This window comes from Loxodonta africana, chromosome 2 (assembly GCF_030014295.1).
Source record: "Loxodonta africana isolate mLoxAfr1 chromosome 2, mLoxAfr1.hap2, whole genome shotgun sequence".
In the NCBI taxonomy this organism is placed as follows: Eukaryota; Metazoa; Chordata; class Mammalia; order Proboscidea; family Elephantidae; genus Loxodonta; species Loxodonta africana.
Window position 1 is genome coordinate 49,529,427 of NC_087343.1, and position 17,972 is coordinate 49,547,398.

The 17,972-nt window shown below is 40.1% G+C and overlaps 1 protein-coding gene across 6 annotated transcripts in view; it reads left to right on the forward strand.

Annotated features, from left to right (window-relative positions):
- The window catches only part of ZNF131 (zinc finger protein 131), a 41,440-nt gene extending 24,207 nt beyond the window's left edge, over positions 1 to 17,233 (forward strand). For 4 of the 6 annotated variants that reach the window (XM_064271699.1, XM_064271710.1, XM_064271702.1 and 1 more), the window contains exons 5-7: positions 7,240 to 7,925; positions 14,431 to 14,561; positions 15,951 to 17,233. In XM_064271699.1, coding sequence (XP_064127769.1) covers positions 7,240 to 7,925; positions 14,431 to 14,561; positions 15,951 to 16,637 — 1,504 coding nt within the window. In that variant the 3' untranslated portion in view covers positions 16,638 to 17,233. Of the gene's footprint in view, positions 1 to 7,239; positions 7,926 to 14,430; positions 14,562 to 15,950 lie in introns of those variants that run through there. The other 2 variants (XM_064271714.1, XM_064271718.1) reach the window with 2 other exon arrangements.
- Positions 17,234 to 17,972: the final 739 nt, after the last annotated feature.

The window sequence follows — 17,972 nt, forward strand, 5'->3', positions numbered from 1 at the left end:
TGGTGTCATATGGATCTTGGCTGAAAGCAGAGAATACCAGGAAAATGTTTACCTGTGTTTTATTGGCTACGCAAAAGCATTTGTCTGGATCATAGCAAATTATGGATAACATTGTGAAGACTGGGAATTCCAGAACACATAATTGTGCTCATGAGGAACCTTTACACAGACCAAGAGGCAGTTGTTTAAACAAGGAGCTGCTGCATGGTTTAAAGTCAGGAAAGGTATGTGTCAGGGTTGTATCCTTTCGCTATACCTTTTCAGTCTGTATGCTGAGCAAATAATCCAAGAAGCTGGACTACATGAAGAAGAATGTGGCATCAGGATTGGGGGAAGACTCATTAACAACTTGTGATATACAGATGAGAAAACCTTGTTTGCTGAAAATGAAGAGGACTTAAAGCACTTACTGATGAAGATCAAAGACCACAGCCTTCAGTAAGGATTACACCTAAACATAAAACAAAAATCCTCACAACTGGACCGATAAGCAACATGATAAAAGGAGAAAAGATTGAAGTTGTAAAGGATTTCATTTTACGTGGATCCACAATCAACACCCGTGGAAGCAGCAGTGAAGAAATCAAAAGATGAATTAATTACATTGGGAAATCTGCTGCAAAAGACCTCTTTAAAGTGTTGAAAAGCAAAGATGTCACCTTGAAAACTAAGCTGTGCCTAACCCAAGCCGTGGTGTTTTCATTCGCCTCCTATGCATGTGAAAGCAGGACGATGAATAAGGAAGACTGAAGAAGAATTGACATCTTTGAATTATGGTGTTAGAGAAGAATATTGAATATACCATGGACTGCCAAAAGAACGAACAGGCATGTCTTGGAAGAAGTACAACCAGAATGCTCTTTAGAAGCAAGGATGATGAGACTATGTCTCACATACTTCGGATATGTTATCAGGAGGGACTAGTCCCTGGAGAAAGACATCATGCTTAGTAAAGTAGAGGGTCAGCGAAAAAGAGGAGGACCTTGGATGAGATGGACTGACACGGTGGCTGCAACAGTGGACTTAAGTACAACAATGATTCTAAGGATGGCGCAGGACCGGGCCTTGTTTCATTCTATTGTGTATAGTGTCACTATGAGTAGGAACCAACTCGACGGCACCTAACAACAACAACAAGACCCATTTTAACCAACTTATCACCTGGAGGATATACAAATTGGGCTAGTCCAAGGTTGCTGTTAGGGTAAAGAAAAACATAATGCTTGGGAATGATCAGGGTAGTATTATGAATTTTCCAGCTAGGTTTATCTAACTTCCCACCCCTTTTATCTTGATCATTACCCAGGAAGCAGCTGAGATGATCCCATTTGTGGGGATGACCAAATTCAAGGACCAAAGTGATATATACCCAAATTTTTGGACAAAGAGGAAGTGAGGGAAGTAGAGTCAAATCTTTTTGAGTCAGTATTTGAGGAGGCAAGTAACAGTTTCCTAGGGGCTGCCATAACAAGTCCAACAAAATGGGTATCTTAAAATGACAGAAATTTATTGTCTCCCAGTTTTAGAGGCTTGTAGTCTAAAGTCAGGGTATGGTCCCTGTTCTGAAGGCTCTGAGGGAAAATCTTTTCCATGCCTCTCTCTTAGCTTCTGCTGATAGCTATTGATCCTTGGCATTCCTTGGCTTATAAATGCACCACTCCAAATCTCAGCCTTCATGACACGTGGCCATCTCGCCTTGTGTTGCTGTGTATCTTTTTTTTTTTTTTTAAATACGAGCACCACTCATATTGGATTACAACACACTCCATTCCAGTATGACATCATGTTAACAGATAACATTTTCAAAGACCCTATTTCCAAACAAGGCCACATTCACAGGACTTCACTGTATCTTTTTGGGAGACACAATTCTTAACAAGGCTGTTCCAGTATTCTACACAGTACATGTGGATGGTAGTGAGTGTGAAAGAAAGGTCCGTCTTTATCTTGACTCTCAGCCCATTATTAGCAACTTTTGTCTTTTGCTAGATCATTGTCAGACTGCAGATGGTCTAGAAAGCTGAACATATGACAGATTGGTTTCAGAGGCCAGAGTCAGCTAATTGGGCTGGAATGGCAACAGTATAACCTGAAGAAGTATCATCAGCAGTGAGGCATCACTGATAGTCCAAAGATGGGGTCAAAGGATTGGTGTAGTCATTCTGCTGGAAATGGGTGGGCACAGTGCCCTGTGCGACGTGGCCTCCTTCATCACAAACAGGCCAACTTTGGGCAGAAATTATGAGTCTGGCATGGAGTGGCACCCTCTGCATCAGAAACCTAAGGTCCTTTACTTTGTGCCCAGTCTGTGATGGTGGAAGCGTTGCCATGACCAAAACAATGTTGGAGCAACTGCTGTTTCTTTCTATAGCTGCGTTTCCAAAGATAGATGTCTTTAATCTGCCAAGACTTCAATCAGTAGTCTTCCAAGTAGCAGACCAGACACCTAAGCCATTGGAAACAGCCCAAGAGTCAGTAAAAAATATAACAAGGTTCATTTTAGGGAATATTGGCCAGAGCTGTGAGAACAGCCTTGGTTCTGCCCACTGAGCAGAGCCACCATGTCCACTTTTGGTTTTCCATAGCTGGTATTGAGGCTGAGCAGCTGCAGCATTCCAGTGAACACCAAGTTTCAGTTTAGCCAAACCATCAGTAATCCAGGTCTAGACATTTAGGGAAACCTTGTGAATCAAGGACCCCATTGAGCCAGTGGCTTTACCTTGGTCAGCAGAATTGGGGAGCTGCCACTTTTTCATGTAAAACCGAGAGGCCAGCTGCATTCTTGAATATACCATTTCCATTTGATGAATGTGGCTTGTTGGACCTGTCCCATCTTTTTAGTCATGGAGTCTGAGTCAACCCATTCACAAATGGGAATATTAGGCTGGAGAGTCACACGGCCTCTGTGAATCAGACATCAAGTTTCAACAAGAGCCCAACAGCAAGCTGATTGCTTCTTTTCAAAGGGGTTTTTTGTACTTTGTAGCCATGTCAGGAAGTCAGCAAATCCAAAACTCAAGAAATACTTTTGTGTGAAGGCTGCCTCGTTTTTCCAGAAGCTCTAATCCACAGTCATCATTTTAAGAGATTTGTAGCTTAAAGAGATCCTTAGAGTTATGAGGCCCCAGAGATAATGTATCTCAGCTCGTTGGACAGCTTCCAGCAGCCTCTTGGATTGGCATACCGCTTGAAGAATGCTGATTTGCAGATTAGGTGATATAAAAGAGCAAGTAGAATGCCCAAGTGAGGTAATACTGTCTCTAGAATTGAAAAAATCTGATAAGATGCTGAGCCGCCTTTGGTGATGGGAGAGAAGAGGTGATGAGACAGTAATTTTTCCTTGGCTGCCGGAGGAATTGAGCATGGTAAATCCACCTGCACAGGCCCAAGAAAATTAACTTGGTGAGCAGGCCTCTGAATTTTATCAGCAATGCATGCTGCTGGTGGTGTGATAGCACTGTATTCAGGCCCTTTGAGTCTGAGGTTTTGACTTGCCAGTCAATGGGGCATTATCAATATAGTGTAAACTTTGGCCACCAGAAGGTACAGACACTCATGCTAAATCCTGACCCTCTGTTGGTGGCAAGTATCAGGGAGGTTTTTTCCATTAGTACTTCTCTATGTTTGGCTCTTCCTAATCAGGATAATCCCCTCTGGTTCTTATGGGATAGGGAAGTAAATGCGTATAATATACCAATTTGTACTATATATTCAGATGTAGAAGCAACAATAGTACATAAAATCAGCCCAAAGGGACCCACCCACAAGATCAGGATAGCCTCCCTTTCCTGCTGTGGATTTTGCCCAGACCCCATCAGTTGAATGCAGGCACCTCTTCTCCCCATGGGACTGGGTAGAATGATGAGTTGAACACCTGTTTCTGGCAGAGCCATTAAAAGTTTGAGTCCCTCTCTTTACGAGATTTTTTCCAGCGTATTTGAGTGTGTATATGTTGCCTTTGGTCTCACTTGAAAGTAGGGAGACCTCACCTCCATCCATATTTATCTTTAAAGCAGCTGAAGTCAAGGTAGAGGAGAGGAAGAGATCAGGTGGTCTGGAGAGAGAATGACTCTGTGCCAGTAAGCAAAGCACATTTACTTTTGGTTTCAAGCAGTGTGGAAGCTGCCTGTAGCTTGACCAAACAAGTCTCCAGTGTTTTTGGCTGACCCCCAGAGCCCTATATTAAGGCAGTAAAGTTGTCATTGTTAACACTTATTTAGGGGACCTCTTGATTCAGCATCCCCGTCCACATTGCTTTCTAGTTGGGCTGTGAGGTTTATGCTTTTTGGCTGATTCAGGCTTGACTTGCGGAGTGGTGAGTTTTTTTAAGGAGTACACCTTAATCTGAGACATTTGGTGCCCTGTTACCATGATAACATCTCTTGTGTTTTTGCCTGTTTTTTAATTAATTTTTATTGTGCTTTAAGTGAAAGTTTACAAATCAAGTAAGTCTCTCATATAAAAATTTATATACTCCTTACTATACATTCCTAATTGCTCTCCCCCTAATGAGGCAACACACTCCTTCCCTCCACTCTCTCTCCTCATGTCTATTCGGGTAGCTTCTGGCCCCCTCTGCCTTCTCATCTCTCCAGACAGGAGATGCCAACATAGTCTCATGTGTCTACTTGATCCAAGAAGCTCGTTCTTCACCAGTATCATTTTCCATCCCATATTCCAGTCCAATCCCTGTCTGAAGAGTTGGCTTTGGGAATGGTTCTAGTCTTGGGCTGACAGAAGGTCTGGGGACCATGACCTCCAGGGTCCTTCTAGTCCCAGTCTGACCTTTAAGTCAGGTCTTTTTTTACGAGAATTTGGGGTCTTCATCCCACTGCTCTCCTCCATCAGGGGTTTTCTGTTGTGTTCCCTGTCAGGGCAGTCATTGGCCAGGCACCATCTAGTTCTTCTGGTCTCGGGCTATGTAGTCTCTGGTTTATGTGGTCCTTTCTGTCTCTTAAGCTCGTAATTACCTTGTGTCTTTGGTGTTCTTCATTCTTCCTTGCTTCAGGTGGGTTGAGACCAATTGATGGATCTCAGATGGCCGCTTGCTAGCATTTAAGACCACAGAAGCCACTCTCCAAAGTGGGATGCAGAATGTTTTCTTAATAGATTTTATTATGCCAATTTGACTTAGATGTCCCCTGAAACTATGGTCCCCAAACCCCTGCCCTTGCTACAGTTGCCTGGTTTAACATAAGGATTAGGGAAAGAATTTATCTAGATTTTTTTGGGTTCATTTCTCATTTTCCAGTGGCTCTTCTTCTTCAGCTTTGTACACCCAATTGAGCAAGAAGGCTCTATTACTAGTCAGTGCCTCATCTGTGGTTTCCCACAGAAGCTTGTCTCAAGGAAATCTCCTTAAGAGGGCCAGAGCACCCTTTTAGTATCCAGGGCCCACTGCAAAAAAACTCTGAGATCTTTTACTCTCATCTCTAAATGGATCTAAGATGGGCACGGTAAACTGCTGGAGGTGTGTCATTCTTGCTTGACAAGCATTAAGTCACCCTCTTGCATGTGAACCAACCAAAGTTCTAATGACTCACCTGGTCTCTGCCCATAGGTGGTTGTAAATTTCCCTGCTTTTACACTTGGTATAGGTGCACGTCACTGTAACTTGTCTGAAAACAGGTGGAGCCTTTGTCCCTCTTACCAATATGAATCTTAGTTGTTCTGATGGAACAGACCAAGGCTGATCACCAGCTTCTCAGGGAAGGTTCCCTGTCTTCTCCCTGCCCCACTCAGAGGGGAGTTTGTAACAACCAGTGCACCATGCCAGCAACTACCCTTGAATTTACTGCCCATACTCATTCTGCAACCATCTTCTCAGTTTCTCCTCATTAATTGCAATAAAGTGGAGGACCAGCTATTGCCTGGTTGACCATATGATTTGGTCAACGTGTTTGCTTCTGGTTCTGGTGGACTTAACCTCAAGTCCCTTTAATCACTCTGTAAGGCCTCATCCTTCCTTTTCCAGAAAGCCTCATCTATTTCGATGTCCTATTCTCATTTCTAGAAACTTGCAGGAACTCTGAGGGGTCTCAGATTTTATTCTGTTTGGCAAGCCAACAAGTTAGGGTCCCATCATTTCATGGTTGCTGGTGAAAGACTTTCCAAGGCTGCTGCAGGGTCAGAGGCAAAGGACTTTATTACTCTAGTGCAGCAAGCAGCATGAATTTCATATTTGTGTCAGTTTCTTCTCCCCTCTTAAGTCCAGTGGGGGTGACACAGAGGGGCAGGGGTGGATTCTGTGCACAGGGGGTTTACATTACAGCTGAAGAATCTCCAGCTTGGGAAACCCAAATCTTTTATAATGGCCTGCATGCAGACCTGTCTCACCTCTTCCCCTCTAGGGACATTATTTTATTGGACAGTAAAAAAAAGTTCCCTCTGCTCCAAAGGGAGACACTGTCTCTTTTCCAAGGCTATTGGCTGTACTGCAAACATTCTTAAAAAGACAGACCGGAACAAAAGCTGTCAGTGACTGTTCACAAGACATGCAGAGACACAAGAGACCCATGGAGACTTGTCTCTAAACAGTTTTTTATGGCCTTTACTGAGTTTATTGAATTGAGAGAATTCTTTTTATTTTCTGGATACAAGCCCTCTGAGAGATGTATGTTTGCAAAAATTTTTTCCAGTCTTGCTTGCCTTGTAAAACTATTTCCAAGGGCAGAAGTTTTTAATTTTGATGAAATTCATTTTACCAGTTTTTCTGTTACGGTTTCTACTTTTTGTATGTTCTTTAAGAAACCTTTGACGTAATCTGATGTGACAAATTTTTCTTTTCTAGAAGTTTTTAGTAGTTTGAGTTCTTATATTTAAGTCTGTAATCCCTTTTCAGTTAATTTTTTGTGTAGGGTGTGAGGTAAGAGTTGAGGTTTTTTTTTTTTCCCATGCAGATACCACTTGTTCCAGTGCCATTGTTGAAGAGATTATCTTTTGTCTATTGAATTACTTTGGAAAATTTTTCAAAAAGTAATTGATTATATAAGTGTGGGTCTATTTCTGGACTTTATTCTGTTCCATTAATCAACCTGCGTATTCTTTCATCAATATCACGTTGTCTTAATTACTATAGCTTTAAAGTAAGTCTTAAAATCGGGTAGTATAAGCCCTCCAATCTTGTTTTCTGTCTCTTAATATAAATTTTACCATCAACTTGTCAATTTGTTCAAAAAAGCCTGTTAGGATTTTGATTGGCCTTATAGACGTTTTTAATCCATACATTATGTGTTTCAGGAACAAAGAAAATGCAGCTCCACTTGAGGAAAATAACACAGGAAAAAATGAGGCAAAAAAAAGAAAGATTGCAGAAACTTCCAATGTTATCACTGAGTCATTGCCATCTGCAGAATCAGAACCTGTTGAAATTGAGGTGGAGATTGCCGAAGGCACAATCGAAGTGGAAGATGAAGGCCTCGAAACATTAGAGGAAGTGGCTTCTGCCAAGCAGTCTATAAAGTACATTCAGAGCACAGGTTCCTCCGATGACTCTGCTTTAGCTCTGTTGGCGGATATTACCAGCAAGTACCGTCAAGGTGATAGAAAAGGGCAGATTAAAGAAGAAGATGGCTGTGCATCTGACCCCACAAGCAAACAGGTAGAAGGTATTGAAATTGTGGAACTTCAGCTGTCACATGTGAAGGACTTGTTCCATTGTGAGAAATGTAACCGTTCATTTAAATTGTTTTACCATTTTAAGGAGCACATGAAATCACACTCCACTGAGAGTTTCAAGTGTGAAATATGCAATAAAAGGTATCTTCGGGAGAGCGCCTGGAAACAGCACCTCAATTGTTACCACCTGGAAGAAGGTGGAGTCAGTAAGAAGCAAAGAACTGGAAAAAAAATTCACATATGTCAGTACTGTGAGAAACAGTTTGACCACTTTGGACATTTTAAAGAACATCTTCGAAAACATACAGGTAACTAGGAAATTTTTTATGTTAAAAGTATATTTTTTCCACATTCTCTCCAAGTCTTAAGTGCTAATAATCCTCTTTTTATTAATACCATAGAGACTAGCTCTTGTATTTTCTAATGTGCAGTTTACACATTGTTTATATAATATTACTTTGGAATATTGGTTCTTAAACAGCAAAATCAGTATCAGCTCTGAAAGAAACTGTCACTCTTAATACTTTGCCAATTTTTTTTTTTAAAGAATGTGAAACATGGTTTCTGATTTATTTACTACGCAGTCATAAGTCATTAAATCCTAATTGCATTGAATTTTCAGTATTTTTATATTTTCTCTATCATGTTAACATGTTACATAGATGAGTACATATAATGCACACAGTCCCTTATATGTTTATACTGTTGGGTACATGTAGTCTTTCTCTGTTTTGACCTGGTAAATAAGTAAGCAGTATAGCTCCATCTCCCCACCATCTCTCCAAGGGCAGAAGTGTGAGGACTCGTGGACAGTCAGGGAGATGAGAAGGATAAGCTCTTCATACTGTTCCTTGTCCCGGGAGCCATCTTGGGCATGAGGGAGACATCCCAGAGAGGTTACTTTTGGGCCTCTGGCCCTCATGGTTTTGCATCCCCTATGCCTGTTTTTTCTCTGTCAGTTCTCATTCCCCAAACATTCTTTCCTGGTCTCCTGTACCAGACACAGGAGCTACCACCAATGACTTGAATCTTGGGGAGTCCCTAAACCTGCTCTAACGGGAGTGTGGAGAGAGCAGTTATATTGGGTGTGTTAAGTGTCCTACGTCTGGACATGTGTTCCCAAGTCCTTGTTACGTGTGGTGATTAAGGCCTTTTAGACTCTTAATATATAATAAATACAACATTGGGTATCTTACACTGTTTAGAGTTTTTCTCTTTGGTATCGGAATTGGAATAACTTCTGGTGAAATTTTTTTTATAGACCTCTCACCGTCCAAAGTTGCTCATTACACACCACTTGAAATTGAGGAAGCAAATAAATTCAGATAATATGGTACCTCGCACTATGTATGTAGACTCTTGGTATCAATACTCAGGAACTGAACGAACAGATGAATAGCAGGGGAATCTCATCCTGTACTTAAGGCTCAGTGTAATTTTAAAAGGCTTTAAGGTACTATTGGTGCAGTGGTTAAGAGCTATGGTGAGCTATGGCTGCTAACCAAAAGGTCAGCAGTTCGAATCCACCAGCTGCTCCTTGGAAATCCTATGGGGCAGTTCTAACCTGTCCTATGTGGTCGCTGTGAGTTGGAATCAACCCAACAGCAGTGGGTGGGTACTAGGCATTTAGAAATCTTTGGGGAAATGCTTTCCCATTTTCAGACATTGTGTGTATCTGTCTGTTGTGTATTTGGAGACTGTCTATAGTTATGTCTTTCGGTCCTTAAAAAACAAACACTCATCTATTTTAATGGTCTGTTGATGTGCCTTTTTTTTTTTTTAGGTTAACTGGATTAATTTTGTGAAAGGGTTGATATACCAGCAGCACATTAAATTAGTGAATAAATGTTATTGAGTAGCTAATGCACTTTGATAGAAATTTGGTGTAACGTAACAGTCACTTTTGTATTATTTCCTAGGAATGTCTCTTTTGTCCAAAACGTTGTCTAGTGACATTTACCTATTTGAAAATTGGATAGCAGAGACCACTTTGGAAGTTTGTAAATGTGCTTTTCGGGTCTTGTGCTTTGTATTTTGGACTGGACTATGGAATATGTTGTCTTTCCCTCCAAAATGATGAGATAACTTAGTAGTTGTTACAAATTGTAGAATCAGATGCCAGTTGGAGGAACAGTTCAGCACATAAATCAAACCGATTGTTTTCTTTAAACTCAGCCAGTCGCTATACTAATAATTAGTAGTGACAGGATAGTTGCAGATATAATCAATAAGTGAATTCAGGAAGAGCATAAGTAAATAGTTTTAAATTGTGTTTAAGTTAATAAAAGGTGGGTCATTTTTCCCTTGAAACAAACTGAGTGTAATGGTAAAGATGATCCTGTCCCTCTGCCCTACCCTCAACCCATAGCGACCCCGTAGGACAGAGTATAGCTGTCCCGTAGTGTTTCCAAGAAGTGGCTGGTGGATTCCATCTGCCGACCTTTTGGTTAGCAGCCTGAGCTCTTAACCACTGCACCACCAGGGCCTTCATGTCCTACCCCCTGAAACACACGTATACATGTCCCTGGGTTTTATATTTTGTGAAATTTTATTAGATTAGCAGTTTGATTTCTTGTGTATTCTTGAAACATGCACTGTTATCTATGGCCTGATTTACAAAATTTGAATTGTTACTTGACCTCTGCATTATTTTGTCTCCATTTGGAAAATAGTAATAATACCAACATGCTAGGCCATGGAGATAAGAGAGTTTTAGAGTCCCTGTTATGTTGAGGAAGAGAACAGGCAGAGTCACAGTGTAATGGGTTAAGTGCTGATGGAGGTGAGCACAGAGTCCTGTGGGAACGTCTGCCTGGGCATTGATGGAAGGAGGTTTACCCCATGATGACTAAAGGGAAAAGAAGCCAGAAGAAGGGCATTCCAGGCAAAGGAAATGAAACATACACAGACATAGAGGAACGAAAGGAAGCAGCCGGTTTCGGGCACTGCTGGTAGTTTGTTATGGCTGAAGGATTGGGTCCAAGTAGAAGAATGCTAGGATATGTGGCTGAAGAGGTAGAAAGGACTGACCCTGAAGCTTGCGCCCAGGCGTCATGGGGGATCTACAAGTGGCTTAAGGGCAAGAGGAAGAGAGAATGCTGGGAAGTGAGGCTGAGCTCATGTAGTTCTTTTTGTAAGTGCTGTAAATGAGTTCGAATTTGATCCTGAAGGTTCTGGGGGCCATTTTAAAGGATTTTAAACCAGGGAGATACCTGATCAGGTTTATATTTTAGGTGGATTATTGACAGGTAGATTAGAGTGGGCTGAAACCTGCTTGCTCTAATTAAAAAGCTGTTGGTGTAATCTAAACAAGAATGAGGATTTGACTAAAGGCAGTGGTAGTGGAAATGTGTTGTACATTTGAGTAACACTAAGTAGGCAGAGGAGCCCTGGTGGCCCAGTGGTTAAAAGCTCAGCTGCTAACGAACAGGTCGACAGTTCAAATCCACCATCCGTTCCTTGGAAACTGTGGAGCAGTTCTACTCTGTCCTAGGACATAGGAGGTTGACTCGATGGCAACAGGGTTTTTTTTTTTTTTTTTTTTAAGTGGGCAGAATCAACAGGATTTGGTGACCAGCTAGATAATGAAGGCTTTCTGGTCTGGGTGGTGACATTATTGGAGGTATTACTAACTTAGAAAGGAGAATATAGAAGGATAGGCAGTTTTGCAGGGGAGGGTATCAGACATTGACATATATTCCTGTGGGACACCTTGTGTGAAAGAGAACCCTGAGGTGTCTTTTAACCATATTTTCAAATAGCCGTCCCCTAGTTTCCCAGAGAGGCAGTGTGGTATCCTGGAAAGAATGTGGGCCCAGAAATCAGAATTCGATTTCAGCTCTAGTTCTGACTTTTGCCAGTGTAATGAACCTGATGGGTTACTTACCTTTGGGGTACTTTCCTTTCTTTGTAAAAAAGGATAATCATACTTACTTTGCAAGGTTGTGACAAATCAGAGATAATGGTAGAAGCACTTTGTAAACAGTACTGCCTGTATCTAAAGTTGAAATTTCTGGATTTTATTGGACTTAACTAAACTTTTTTTTTTTAAATAAAAAGATTAAGTTAGTGTGCAATGAAAAGTGGATCTCTTTCCTACTTCAGCAGTTCTCTCCAGAAGCTACTACTGCTATCGTTTTTTTTTTTTTAATTTATCCTTCTAGTTGTATTCCTTGCATTTTCAAGTAAACACGCATACACCTACTTAAAAAAAAAAACAAAAACAAGAGCATGCAGTACACAGTGTTAAGCCGTTTACCTTGGAGTCTTTTTTTTTTTTTTTTTTAAACATGAAACATTTATGAATCTATTTAATCCTTTTTTGCTGTGTATGGGTATAACCTTAATTTACTTAATCACTCCCTCCATCGATAGACATTGAGGTTGTTGCCAGTCTTCTGTTATTGCACACTATGCTGCAATAAGCATATTTGTACATATATCCTGTTGCACATGTTCAAGTAATTTAAATATTTTAAGAGCAGAATTCCCACATTAAAGAATACGTGCGATTTAAATCTTGGCAAATTTTATCAAATTGTCCTTTGAAGAGGCTGTGCCAATTTATATCTGTAGGTTTCATTTATAGTAAAATAATAAGAATAACAACAACAAAAAAACTATTAATAAAACCACAAAACTTACCATTGTATTTAGCAATCTCTCCAACATTTTTGGAATTGAGAAGGAGTTTTTGTACCAATACTAATTCCAGGTGATTAGATTGTCTCTCCCAAATTAATTTTTTAATCACATGAAAATTGCACAAAATAAACTATAAATGTTTTGGCAGGGGAGAAAAAACATGGCTCAGAGTTATTTGGCAGTGTCCCTTCTAGTGACATACGTGGGCCTCATTCTGGGACCTCACCACTATGGCTGCACTTCTGAAAGCTTAGTTCCATTCCCTACCAGCAGCATCCTATCCCTTGAATTCACTCAGTCCTTTCCTTACTCTGTGCACTGCTGCCTTATTTAGCCTTTCAGTCTCTTCATCCCCCTCTGTACCTAGTTTATTGCCTCATTTCTGGCTTCTCTGTCCTTTCTGGACCTTGTTGTATAGTACTTGAGTCTCTGTTTCTGGTACTTTAGCATATTCCCTTGGTTTTTGACTCTACCTGCTCTAATAAACCCTTTATCCTGGAATCATTGCAACCATTTACTCCTACTTCCTGATTGCTGAGCACTACTGGAGAAAATTCTTATCTCAGACCTTAAATTAGGCCCTTTGGTGTCTGCTTTATATCTTTCTTTTCCTAACTGCTATTCCAGACCTTCACTTGAGACCTCTGCCCACACCCCACCTCTCAGCAGATGACATGCCTGTCTTCTTGCCACCAGCCTACCTGTGGCAGCATCCATCTTTGTTGTCTCCTCCTCCCTTAGTCTAGAAGAAGTTTCCCTTTGCTTCTTCACCGTGCATGTTCTAGATCCCATGAAATTTGATGTCCACGACTTGTGTTCCTGCTGTCATTCCCACTCTTCCTTTCCTTCCCCATTGTGTCTCCTCTTCCCCACAAATAAACAAGCCTCCCCTGGCTTAAAGAACCCTCTTAGTGACTTGTCCCCATCTAGCCACCTCTGTTCTTTACTTCCAAGCCTTCTTGAAAGAATTCTATACGGACTTTTCATTTACTTGTTTCTCACTCACTCTTTCATCCACTGTGGTCTGGCTTCTGACCCACCACAGCACTGACAGTTTTGCTAGCATTGTTGTAATCCCCTATTAATGTCTTAATGTGACATCTCTCTTCAATTTGGCACTATTTACTATCCCTATTCTTCTAAAATTTCTTCTTTAATTTCCCTCCGTATTCTCTTCTAGTCTTCCTTCTGCTGGCTGTTCATTTCCATTTCCTTTGCTGGCTCATCTATTTGCTGTTTTAACTTGGTGATTCTTTTATCATACAACATAATTGAGAAATTTCATCCTCCCCTAAGATTTTTATTACCACTTAAATAACCCTTATCTATGAATCAGTCCTCCCTTTTTTTGGCACCATGCAGCTGCCTACCGGACATCTTTACTCTGCTCCGTGGGTACCTCAAACTCAATGGACACAACGGAATTTATGCTCTTAACCAGCATACCCCACTCCAAACCTGCATGGACTCTTGTGTTCTTTATCCTGGTTGGTATTCTAAGCCAGAGGTCTGAGAGTCAGTATTGATCCCTCCTCACTCCCCACCTGTCATGCTGTTTAACCCTCTGTCTCGGCCTAGAATGAGCTGCTTTCTTTCCTTCCCACATTCAAGGCAGAATCAAACCCCCCCCCCCCCCCCCACCGCCCCATAGGCTACTGCACACGTTCCCTGCTCCTTTACCTACACTGCATTGCAGTTGTTTGTTTTCATGTATTTCACCTTCACACCCTGGCCTGGGATACGAAGTCTTTGAAAACAAGGACAGTTTATCTTTTCGTCTCCATCACCCAGCACAGGATCTGGCATACAACACTGTAAGGGCTCAAAAAATGCTTGTGGAATGGATAGTGCTGCGTTTTCCTGAATTTGAGATGGATCTGGATTTTTATCTAAGGAAAAATACATAGTTTTTTAAGAAATACAAAAACATGGAAAAGAATTCAGATCAAAATTTTATTTCTTCATCAGATGACAGGTACAATTATAATAATCCTTAAAGACTTAAGTTATTTCTGCCTCTGGATGTGGTAAAAACATCTGAATTATAAATTCTGATCCTCAAGAATATGTTATTAAAATTAACCAGAAAGAAAAAAAGTCTTAAAAATTTATTTGCTTTTACTGTTTTTCTTAATTTATCAGTATGTGTATATTTTTCTCTCTTAATAGGTGAAAAACCCTTTGAATGTCCAAATTGTCATGAACGATTTGCTAGAAATAGCACGCTCAAATGTCACTTGACAGCATGCCAAACTGGAGTGGGGGCAAAAAAGGGAAGAAAGAAGCTTTATGAGTGCCAGGTATGTGTGAGTATATTCTGTCCTTAACAAAGGAGTCCATGCCTGAAATATTTAAAAGTGAAGGATAACCACTTCACACCCATTAGGGTGGCTGTTATAAACAGAAAATAAGTGTTGGCGAGCATGTGGAGAAATTGAAACCCATTACTCATCGCTGGTGGGAATGTGAAATGGTTCTCCCCCTGTGGAAAACAGTTTGATGATTTCTCAAAAAGTTAAAGTTAGGATTACGAATGGCCCAGCAATTCCACTCCTAGGTACGTATCCAAAAGGCTTGAAGGCAGGAGCGGAAACAGATACTTGTACACAGTGTTCATGACATCATTACTCATAATAGCCAAAAGGTGGAAACAACCCAAGTGTCCATCAGGAGATGGATGGATAAATAAAACGCTCTGTATACATCCAGTGGAATATAAACTCAGCCATAAAGAGAAATGAAGTTCTGATACATGCTATGACATGGATAAACCTTGAAAACATTATGCTGAGTGAAATAAGTCAGACACAAAAGGGCAAATACTGTATGATCCCACTGACATGAAATATCCAGGATAGGCAAATGTTTGTTAGTGGTTACCAGGGGTGGGTGGGAGGGGGAGAGAGGTGGGTTTTACTTAACTGAGTTTCTGTTAAAACGGTGATGAAAAAAAATCGGAAATAGATAGTGGTGGTGGTTGTATAACTTGATGAATATAATTAATGTCACTGAATTGTACACTTAAAAGTGCTTAAAGTGGTGGATTTTTTGTTAGATATATTTTACCACAATAAAACATAGTGAAGGATAACAGTGTAAAGCAAAGGTATGGAGCTGATGTGTTGGAAAGAAATGAAAGTGGAGAATATCATTGCCTTGATTTTATAAGGGGAATTACAATAGTCTTTTTATACAACCTTAGATGACAACCAGTATCAACAAAAATTATGTTCCATATGACAGGCAGTCTGAAGCTGAGGTTATTCTTAACTATAGAGCAATCATTAGAATTCCCAAGGAGGGGAGGGTAAAGGAGGACAGGCAAACTAGCTGTAATTGGATATTCTTCCATGATTAATCCATTTTTTTCTCAAATAATATAGTGGATTTAAATGTTGATCTCCTGGGGGAAATTACAGTATTGTTACTTTATGTTCCTAGAATTTATGTGATGCTTAAACCAATGAAGGCAATATTAAAAAGTTTCTCAAAGTATGTTTAGGAAGTTAACCAATATATCAGCTAAAAGACTAAAGAATTAAGAAATAGCTTGAACTAGATTTTTGCAAATACCGTATTCATAACATTTGCAGGAAAAAATCAACTTTTTCTTACAGAGAATAAATGCATCTATTTTTCCTTCTGTTTGAATGTAAGTATTGTTAACACCATGTGTTTGATTCTTTCAGGTCTGTAACAGTGTGTTTAACAGCTGGGACCAGTTCAAAGATCACTTAGTAATTCACACTGGAGATAAACCCAACCATTGTACTCTGTGTGATTTGTGGTTTATGCAAGGGAATGAGTTAAGGAGGCATCTAAGTGATACTCATAATATTTCAGAGCGTCTAATAACTGAAGAAGTTCTTTCAGTAGAAACACGTGTGCAAACTGAACCTGTAACGTCAATGACAATTATAGAACAAGTTGGGAAGGTACACGTGCTACCGTTGCTTCAGGTTCAGGTGGATTCAGCACAAGTGACTGTGGAGCAGGTCCATCCAGACCTGCTCCAGGACGGCCAAGTACACGAGTCACATATGAGTGAGCTCCCAGAGCAGGTCCAGGTGAGTTATCTGGAAGTGGGTCGGATTCAGACTGAAGAAGGTACAGAAGTACATGTAGAGGAGCTGCATGTCGAACGGGTAAATCAGATGCCAGTGGAAGTACAAACTGAGCTTCTGGAAGCAGACTTGGATCAAGTGACCCCTGAAATCATGAACCAGGAGGAGAGAAAGCCTTGCCAAGCAGGTCCTGCTGAGGACACCAGGGAAGATCACGAAGATGCTGAGGGTTTAGAGACTGGATCAGCAGTGGATTCGCAGGCTGAAAAGGCAGGGAATGAGGACAGAACAGTGATGCCAGTTTTAGAATGAAATAACAGACGAATATATTTTTTAATTTACATGTTGAGTTTTTCAGCTGATTATGGGCAGTGTGACTGTCCTTGTTGACAGAAAAGTGGACCAAAGTTAACTGTTGTGCTGACTGTTTCTATTGAAACACACTGGTTTCTACCCCACTTAAGGCCACAGAGGAGGGAACTTTCCCATAAGTGAACGGGAAACTTTGAGAAGTCTATATCTGGAAACATAAATGCATCATAATTCTTACTATATAGTTGGGTACGAATGTATCTATTTTCATTGTGGTAAGGGTTCTCCCTTCTCTTTCCCAGGTCATGTTCTTCCTCAAATTTTTTCCCCTGTTGTAAAATCAAATGTAAAATCATTAGAATACGAGTTTATGTATTCTAATGCATGTTAGAAAATTGAATATATAGGAAACAAGGCTGCATGAAGAAAAGTGCGTTGTTACTGTGCAGTTAAATTTTGGCTTCTGGCTTCCTTTAGTTTGAATATTCTTGTCTACCCCAGTAGTCACACAAGCCATCTCTGCAACAGGAACAGAGTGGTGGTGGCAAAATTTCTAGAATGTTTAAAAAAAAAAAAAAAAAACCACACCCATGTGCCTTTTCAAAACCAAGTAAGCTTCTGTAAAGCATCTCTGGTTCTTTCAAAGTTTGTGTGGTAAGGAGCAATGTAGATGATGCTATAGTGTTTTATATTTTTGCTTACAAATGTCAACCACCAATTCTTTTTCATTTAAGTTAGGTTGAGAAATTTCATTTAATGGCAGCTGAAAGGGCCGTTTTCAATTGGGAAAATTCATTTACATCTGTGGTAAACTTTATTTTGATGAAAAGTTTGCACTAGTATTTTACCACCAGATGAAAAAAAGGATGAGCATCATTTAAAAAATTAATGTATTTAAAATAAAGTACAGAGAAAAACGTGTATATATCAGGCTTTGTTTTGAATGGAATCTTTTTCCCCGATCCTTCATGTAAAGATCTTGTGCTATACCTTTTAAAGCCATACAGATAAGAGTGCTAAACTGTGGACTTAAAAGTAGGTGTGTAAATATTTTTAATCAGTATTACTTGGAAAATAAAATATAACAACCACATAAAATAAACCAATATGCTATTTTCTTTACCTGTTGAATATTGGGAGATACTTACATTTTTAAAGTAAACTTTAAAATAATGTGTTCATGACTCTTTTTTTTTAAGATACCAGTGTGGAAATTGATGTATGATCAGAGATGTTTTCTCATGTGTCTTTATGCACCTGTTTTAATATGACTAACACATGAATTGAGAGATAAAATCCTCAGTACACTCTTCCAGCCTCTGAAAAATCAGCTTA